Source organism: Choloepus didactylus, chromosome 11 (genome assembly GCF_015220235.1).
Source record: "Choloepus didactylus isolate mChoDid1 chromosome 11, mChoDid1.pri, whole genome shotgun sequence".
Taxonomy (NCBI): domain Eukaryota; kingdom Metazoa; phylum Chordata; class Mammalia; order Pilosa; family Megalonychidae; genus Choloepus; species Choloepus didactylus.
Genome location: NC_051317.1, coordinates 83,580,015 through 83,588,871, shown reverse-complemented (window position 1 = coordinate 83,588,871; position 8,857 = coordinate 83,580,015). Strand labels below are relative to the sequence as shown.

General features: G+C 37.2%; 1 protein-coding gene across 2 annotated transcripts; it reads right to left on the bottom strand.

The window, feature by feature from the left end:
• Positions 1 to 5,045: 5,045 nt before the first annotated feature.
• LOC119506141 (leucine-rich repeat and coiled-coil domain-containing protein 1-like) lies at positions 5,046 to 8,578 on the bottom strand. Of its 2 annotated transcripts, none has more exons than XM_037799070.1 (2): positions 8,348 to 8,578; positions 5,046 to 8,228 (listed from the first exon to the last, which is right to left on the bottom strand). In XM_037799070.1, exons 1-2 carry the CDS (start codon positions 8,437 to 8,439, stop codon positions 5,237 to 5,239), a joined length of 3,084 nt encoding a protein of 1,027 aa, XP_037654998.1. In that variant the 5' UTR covers positions 8,440 to 8,578; the 3' UTR covers positions 5,046 to 5,236. The 2 variants fall into 2 exon arrangements, with proteins under 2 accessions (XP_037654998.1, XP_037654997.1); XM_037799069.1 differs by lacking the exon at positions 8,348 to 8,578 and having other exon boundaries at positions 5,046 to 7,785; positions 7,954 to 8,221.
• Between the last annotated feature and the right edge of the window lie 279 nt (positions 8,579 to 8,857).

Here is an 8,857-nt window from a genome sequence, read left to right as displayed (position 1 = left end):
ACCCGAGAAACTTAGAGAGAAATGCTCTGGGAGAACAAGCAAGGATGCACAGGAGCTGAGAAAGAGAAGCTAAGAGAAACAGAAGCTCAGAGACATTTTGGAGCCATTTTGAAACTGAACCCAGGAGTAAAGGACCAGCAGACGCTGGCCATGTGCCTTCCCAGCTGACAGAGGTGTTCTGGACACCATCAGCCTTTCTCCAGTGAAGGCACCCTATTGTTGGTGTGTTAGTTTGGACACTTTTATGGCTTTAGAACTGTAAATTTGTAATCTAATAAATCCCCTTTATAAAAACTAATCCATTTCTGGTATTTTGCATAATAGAAGCTTTAGCAAACTGGAACATCAGGGATTGTAAACTTCCACATATCAAGGTCCTTAAAGAATTCCTAAGTTTTCCCAGTAAATTGCTCTAAGAAGTTTAGTTACTTCAAAGAGCTCAGTGCTATGTTTACTAGCTTTATTTAATTTTAAAATAAAAAAGCTCTTCCATAAGTAATCTAAGGTGGAAGCAACTGCTAAGATTATTTTGTTCTCTTTTCTAAATGAGATATTTGCAGTCTAAGAAAAATTGTGTAAATATTTCTTCTGGATCAAATAGGAAATTATCTATTTTGGTACTGTCTTTTATTATGGAATATTTGATTCAAAAATCTTCATCAAAATTTTGTAACAGAATGCCTAGTAACTTGATGACCTAATAAAAAAAAGAATAAAACAGTAAGGACTAAATAGCCTGATAATGTTTATGCCTTGCTCTCAGTGGTGACTAGTTGTGGATTACTCATTACCAAAGGTGGATTTTCTAGGAAATGGCATTAACGTATAGCAAAATACCTCATGCCTGATTTCCACTTTTGGTGCTACTTCACTTCTTCCCCTTGGATGCCTTGTCAGATGTTCCAGCATTAAAGCTTGGATCTCTGGCCATGCCAAGGGCTTGCAGCCATGGAGTCCCATCTGCCAGCTGTCTACATGGAGTTTTCTTCCTGAGACATCTGTTTGTCTGTTACACTGCCTGTTCTTGTGCGAACCTTCTGTGCCTGCTGCTGGTCTGCAGGTTGGCTGAGAAACCACACTATAATTCAAACCTATCTGCAGAGAAAATATTTTGAAAGTCACATACGATACATTTTACAATTATTTAATATTGCAGCATTTGGCCATAATGACCACTCTTTCTAAAAACTCTACTCCTTTGATACAGTTAAGATCAAAAAAGAGCACAAGATTCTGGGATCAAACTTCCTGGGTTGATTTCTGTATCACTTAGATATTCCCACAGTAACACTGTGTAACACACAACCACACACTGTTCAGGGAATGAAACCATAAAATTTATTTCTCATGTGTCCACACATCAGCTGGGATGACTCTGCTGGTCTCAGCTGGATTTGGTCATGTCTCTTTGGATCAACATGTGTCTTTGCTGATCTAGACTGGGCTTGGCTATCTAACTGTACCTCAAACTGCAGGCCCAGCTAGCTGCAGGTAGAGCTCAGGTACACTCCCTGCATAGTCGTTCTAGGGACCAGGAGGAGGAGGCAGCAGTTACAAAGGGGTGATGCCAGAAACACAAGAGAGTAAATGGAAACATGAGGAGCCACTTCAGTCCTAGTTTGGAACAGGGACATTGTCATTTCTGCCCATGTTCCTTTGACTATTAAAACTCAATGGCTGACAATATATTGGGAAAGCCATAAAGACCACATTCCCCTTAGTCCAGTGTATGGATGAATGAGTAGAAAAATGGGGGCAAAAAAAAAAAAAAAAAAGGCACCCAGTGCTCTTTTTCACTTTAATTGTTCTTTTTTACTTTACTTTTTATTCTTATTATTTTTGAATATATAGAGTACACAACTATATGATAGTACTGTGAACAATTGAATGTACACTTTGTTATGACTGCATGGTATGTGAATATATCTCTACAAAAATGAATTAAAAAAAAAAAAACTCAACAGCTGAGCTCAAAGTCAACGGGTGGGGGCATACACTCTGCCTCTAATGGGAAGGACTACAAAGTCCCATGGCAAAGATACGGATACAAGAAACCATGAGGAAATGGGCCAATGGTTTAATGTACCACAGAATCACAGTGTAGTGGTTTGAAGCTGTACGTAACCCAGAAAAACATGTTCTTAAAGATAATCTGTTCTCATGGGTGGGAAACCATTGTAAGCAGGACTTTTTGAGGATGCTACTTCAGTTAAGGTGAGATCCATCTTAATCAGGATAGGTCTTTTTTTTAAATTCAATTTTATTGAGATGTATTTACAAACTATATAATCATCCACAGTGTATAATCAATTGTTCACAGTACCATTATATAATTGTGCATTCATCACTCCAATGGGATAGGTCTTAATCTTATTTCTGGAGTCCTTTATAAATGGAATGAAGAGAGAGAAAGAGTGAGAGAGAGAGAAAGAGAGAAAGAGGAAAAAACACACACAGAATCAAGAAACTGAAAGGAACAAAACCCAGAAGAGAAGGGAGAGAACAGCAGATGCTGCCATGTGTCCTGCCATGTGGCAGAGGAGCCAAGGATCGACAGCAGCCAGTCTTCAGGAAAAAAGCATCACCTTGATGATATCTTGATTTGGACATTTTCCTGGCCCCAAACTGTAAGCTAATACATTCCCATTGTTTAAGTCAATGCTTCTCATGGTATCTGCTTTGAGCAGCCTAGGAAACTAAAACACCCAGCAAGACTGTTCTTAGTTCTATGGATTAGGAAAGTTACTTACCCTTTCTAAATCTTATCTATGTTTTGAAGACAACAATCATTCCTACCTTAGAGGGTTGTGTAATTGTGAGGAGGAAAAATATATGTGAAAAGATTAACATATGTTCTGGTACATGGAAGGTGTCAATATATAATAGGTGATGGTGTTATTTCCTGGTTCTCTTCCCATCTCTCTGAATCCTCCTTTGGAGACTTCTCTTCTCTTGGCCTAATCCTTATATATTTGTGCTTCCCAGGGTTCTGACCTGAAGCCTCTTCCCTTCTCATTTTACACATACTGCCTGGGTGATTACTTTTATATCCATAGTAATCCTTAGTATAAAAGCATGCTGATTATCTCAGATCTCTTTCTCAGACCTCTATATAAGATCTCTAGGCATATATCTTATGCTTTATCTTCCCTCTTGGTTTCGTTTTAATTTTCCTACCATGGCAGTTTTCCTGGAATTTGAACAGTACCTATGTTCCCAGCTGCTGCTTCTTAAAGTAGGCAGTGCCTAATTGATATGCTGGAGGGGCACAAAAGAAGCCAGTTTGAGCAAATAGTCCCCTCATTTTCCTGCCAGTGGTAGAAATAAAAACAATCACTCTTTACATCCCACTAATGCTCTATGATTTTGTACAAATTTTTCACATGCATGAGCTCACGTTAGCCTCCTCTACAACTACTCTGAGGGAAGTATTCTATCTCCATATTCACATGAAAGATAGTTATTTATATTAGGACCAATTAAAATTCCTCTTACAATACAAACAGATCAGGGAGGAGGTACCAGATAGAAGTCCATTTATACCAGCTCCACTCAATAGTACAGAATAGCCTAGCTGAGTGATTTAGGCTGAGGGAATGGATGGCAGGACTGGTACACCATGAAGAGAAGAGAGGAGGTGGTAGCTGTGCCTTGGGAAGGCTTGGATGGAGGAAGCAGGATGAATGAACAAGTGCTGGGAAAAACAGCAGGAGGAAAATAAAAAACCTTTCTCTTAAATGTTGCTGTGAAACACTTCTGCCAAACGGTGTTTTCCAAAGAGGATTTTGGGAGCCTCTGGTTATTTCCAGTAGCAGCTACAGTAGTTGTTGCTTCTCTACTTGCCATCAGAAGTTGAAAAGTGAAAAATTCAGGGATGGAATATAAAATGTATATTTCTCAGATGTTCAGGAAAAGAAACATTATTTAAGAGGAGGACTATGACTTCAGGATTAGAGAACTATTATAGGATTGGAAAAAAAAAACGCTGTGGAGCCTACGGAGAAAGGGAATATTTGTTAAAATTTAAAACAGAAGCTGGCATAGTATAGCTCAAATTCAAGAAAACTGTGTGGCAAATTATGAGTTCCAAATACAGCTGGAGGTGCAGGGAAAACCCCCAAAGAGCATGTGTGTGAGCCCGAGCTTCCTGTCTGATGACAGTATCACATGATTGTCTTCTCTTGACCAGCAGAGAATGATGTTGGCTGCCTGAACTAAGCAAACAGCCTATATGAGAACTTGACTATAAACAGCTTGTATTTTTTTTTCCTTCTCTTAAGGTCTTGAAAGAATGTTTAGCAGACATGTTCCATTAACATGCTCTGTAGAATTCCACCTTGTAACCTAAAACTTGTTCACCAAGTTCCATGAGGTCTTTGATTCAGTCACGGTTTATTTTGAAAAGATGAAAAAAAGGAAAGCCCTCCTAAAAAGACAGAAACTATCTTTCTGATCTCAGAGAAGGGAATATATTAAACAAGAAATCACATTCAATAGATGAAAAGAATGATAAATTTGACAACTTTAAATCTGTAACATTTGCAAAATAAAGGACATTAAAAATTCATCGTGAATTGTACGATCAGTTTGGGCAGAAAATAGCATTATAAAATACTGTTCTACCAAAAAAAGTCTTGTTGCATTGAATTTGTAGATTAACTTGGAGAGAAAAAATGTTCTGAATATTGGCTCTTTACATCCATTATCATGATATAGCTTTCCATTTATATAGATACTTGTTTATGTTTTCTAAATAAAGTTCTACATGTTTCTCCATAAGCTTTGCATCTTTCATTAGATTTATTTATTCCTAGATAGAAAATAAATTTTGTGGCTATTGTAGATATTCTCTTTTTGGTGTATTTTCTGATTGTCACTGATACACAGGAATTCATTTGTGTGTGTGTGTGTGTGTAGAATTTTTGGCTCCAGTAGTTTCTCCATAGGTTCTTTTGGAATTTATTCCACAAACCTATTGTCTATAAATAATGACAGTTTTGTTAATGTCTTTTTTTTTTTTTTTTTTTTTTTTTGTTCTATTACACACAATTATTAATTTATTATAAAAACCTGTATACACAATTAAATACTTGATCAAAGTTTTAAAAAATATATTCAGAATGAAATGTGTAGAAAGAGACATTTCAAAGTCATAGAAGTTACTACTGTTACAATATTTAATCATTTTTACAATAGGTTTGCTGGTATATTTCAATGAATTTCTTTCTCAGAATCATCACAATTCTTGCTGAATTTCACTTAGAGCAAAAGAGAGTTGTTTAATTTTTTCCTCCATTGACTTTTTGTTCTTGCATGTTTCTTCCAGAAGCTCACGCATTTCTTCTTCGACTTGATAAACCTTTTCATTTGCAGAATCAATATACTTCTGCTTTTCATTTGCCAGTTGTAGTATTTCAGCTTGATGAGCTTCAACAATTGCATCAACTTGTTTTTTAAAGGCATCATCCATACTATGAAGTTTTTCTAGTGCATCCTTTTGTAGTACAATACTTTTGTCTCTTTCCTCTTTAAGTTTCCTTTCCTTGTTTTCAAATTTTTCTTTCACTTCTTTTACTTGTATTTCTAGATGATGCAGAAGTTCTCCTTTATCATGCCACTTCTGGTTAAGTATACTATAAGCTTTTCTAATTTCCTCAAGTTTTATTTCCTTTTCTTTCAACTGTTGTTTTAGTTGTTCTTTTCTTTCATTGTGTTTTTCCAATTTCTCCATTATAACATCCAGTTGTGACGATTTTTCCTCAAGTTGTTCTTGAGTACATTTTTGTATCTCAGTGATCTGCTCTTGTAATGTTTTAATGTGTTCATCTCTTTCCTGTACACAAATTTTTAATTTTCTAATGGTTTCAGTTTGGTCTTCTATGATTTTGTTCTTAATTCTTAACGCATCATTATCACGTTCATTTGCCTTTTGCAGAGATTCATTCTCTCTACATAAATTTTCAATTTTTGCTTCTAATTTTCCACGATTTTGGGATAGAGATGCTCCCTGCTGTGCCAGCTCTTCTCCCCATACTTTTCTTTCTGTCCTTAAACCATGAATTAGCGATTCCTTGGCTGCTAGCTCAGAAATAAGCTGGACTTTTTCATGCTTGAGAAGTTCTATTTGAATACTCTTCTCCTTGTCATCTTCAATCAAAACTTCAAGGGTGCTGATTTGATTCTGTAAATTTGCTGCTGTTTCATGTTTCAGTTTGGAAACTTCTGCAAGTTTTATTTTTTGTTCCTTCACCATACATGTCAGATCTCTAATTAAAGAGGAAGACTCATTTTCTTTTCGTTGAGCCCAAACAAGAGCATGTTTGCTCTTTGCTAACTCTGCTGCAACATTTTCAAAACCATCTTTAACATCTTTAAATCTTCTGGCTTCAACCGTTAAAGCAACCCGGAATTCATCTTCTAAATTCATATACTGCTGGTTTAATATGTCAATTTTTTCCTGGTATTCTTTTATATCTTGCTCATGTTTTCTCTTTTCTTTGGCTATTCCTTTAGCTAAGGCATTCTGGAACTCAGCATCATTAAAAAGTTCCCTTGTTTCAAGTTCTTTCCTGTGTCCTTCTTCTTTCAGTGCAAAAAGTTCATGAAGTTGTTTTACTTTTTCCTTTTCTTGATGAAGAGATGTTCTAAGTAAATTTATTTCTTTATCAGCAGCTGAAGCTTTGAGCTCCACCTCTTGAATAAGTCTCATCTGTGCTGCCTGTTGCTTTGCTTTTTGCCTTTCCATTTTTTCTAATGCTTTTTCCATGGTTCTTAGGGCTTTCAGATGATCCTCTTGTTGATCTCTTGCTTTAATTAATTCAACAGTTAGTTTTTTAATTTCATTTTGAAGTTTGTGAACCATAAATTCGAGTTGCATTTTGGAATTTCTTTCTTTAAAAATAATTTCCTTTAGCCTATCTGTGGTAAGTAGAGCCAGGCTATGAATATCTTTTTTCTCTTTTGCATGGTTATGCAGTTCATCAATATAATCAATAAGTTTCTTTTCAGCTTGTTCAGCTTTCCATCTCTTCTCTCTTTCTTGATCTAGCTGTTCAACAAGGGACCGGTAAGTGGTGTCTTCTGTGCTACATGGGTCTACTTTCATTACTTCAGTCTTCTGTTCATCTGATTCTTCTAATGTATTAGAGTTAGCAAAACACGATCTTACATATAAATCTCTAAGGTAAGGCTGTTTCATTTTACGATTACAACTTATGAAAGAGCTGTTTTTACTGCAGTGCTTAGAAGTCTGAGTAGTTCTGGAGTAATACGGGATTTTTGATCTTTGAGGAATTTTTCTATTGCTTCCTCTTCTGTTTCCAACGTCACTTTCAGAAGTCACTTCGGTGTCTCTTTTTGGTCTGATGTCTCTTTCAGGAACATTATCTAATAAACAATTAGAGGTTTCACTGAGAAGCTGTAAAATTTGATAATCTGATTTCTGAAGTTGCATATCATCCTGAAAATCACTGTTATGATTAATTTTCTCTGGCTCAGAAGATGGACACACAGATACAAAGGACGTCAAAGCAGCTGGTGTGCTTTCAAGTTGATCCAAGGGTGTTAACTGATCAATGTTCGGTGTTACCGCTGGTGTACTACCAATGATCTCATCTTCACTTATATTTTGGGGAGAATCAGAAGAGACTAAATTATCCAAAAGACCTTCTAAGCACTGTAGGTGTGATGAATTTATTTCGGACAAATTTACTGTTTCACCAAATATGTTCTTACAATCCAGAATTCTAAGCTGTGGCAAAGTCTGGAGAATAATCGCTCTGTACCCTGGGAAATGACAAACAGGATTATTCTCTCCATTTTTATCCAAAGTAAGATAAGTCAAGAAGTGCAATCCTACCATACACTGAAGTAAGTGATGGATACTATCTATACAATTACTATGTAGGTCAATATATCTTAATTTATGCTTCAGCCCATGAAGGAGCATAAAACCACTAAGATCATTTATGTGGTTGTAAGATAAATTCAGTCTAGTCAGATTAGTTAGTGCTTCAAGTCCTTCTACTCTTGTGATCAAATTGCAGGACAAATTTAAAGTGCATAGTTTTGTTAGTGTAGTTAGCCCTTCAATTTTAATTATTTGATTAGATGACAGATCTAAATGTTGTAAATTCCAAACATGATCAATGGCTTTAATCTCGGTGATATTATTGCAGTGAAGATTGATGGCATGAATGGCTGAATCTAAAGATAACTCTGAGATGCTTGTTGGAATTTAGAATGCACCTCCTCTAAACGGAACTCAACTCTTCACTCCTTCAAATACTGCTATTTATAACTTGAACCTCTCCTGGTGATAGCCATTCCAGGACCAAGTTCAGAGCTTCGCAAGCCTTTGTCCATGAAGCACAGGTCCCCGCAATTGCTGTCGCCGTCGCCGTCCTCATTTTCAACTTCTGCCGCCACTGCGGCCTCCATGGCACCAGCGACGGGGAGCGGGGTTTCAACCGGCGACCACCTCTGGGTCCGACAGCCGGGAACACGCCTTCCGGGTGCGCGGAAACCCGGCCCGAGGGGGCGGGGCGAGGACCCTCTCTGCAACCGACCGCCGGGCACTTTCCCGCCCTGGCGGTCTGTTAATGTCTTTTAATTGTTGATAATGAGGGTTGTGTCCTGTGTATCTTTTCTCACCACCTTCCTTACTGACAGCCCCTAATTTTGTTCACTGAAACCACATGCCCAACTAAATTTTCCAAATTCCTGGAACAGCTCTAATTTGATATAAATAGAGATCTTCCAGGGACTTTCTAGGGTGTTCTTTTTGCCCTTTGCCCTTCTCCTTTCTTCCTGCCTAGAATTTGTACGTGATGCCTAGGAGTGTAACAGTCATCTTGTG

Bases quoted from the DNA above. Each gene is read 5' to 3' on its own strand.
- LOC119506141 (XM_037799070.1), bottom strand. From the start codon at position 8,439: ATGGAGGCCGCAGTGGCGGCAGAAGTTGAAAATGAGGACGGCGACGGC. The intron at 8,229-8,347 runs AAGCTCTGAACT...CTAAATTCCAAC, and splicing joins TTCATGGACAAAGGCTTGCG to AAGCATCTCAGAGTTATCTT.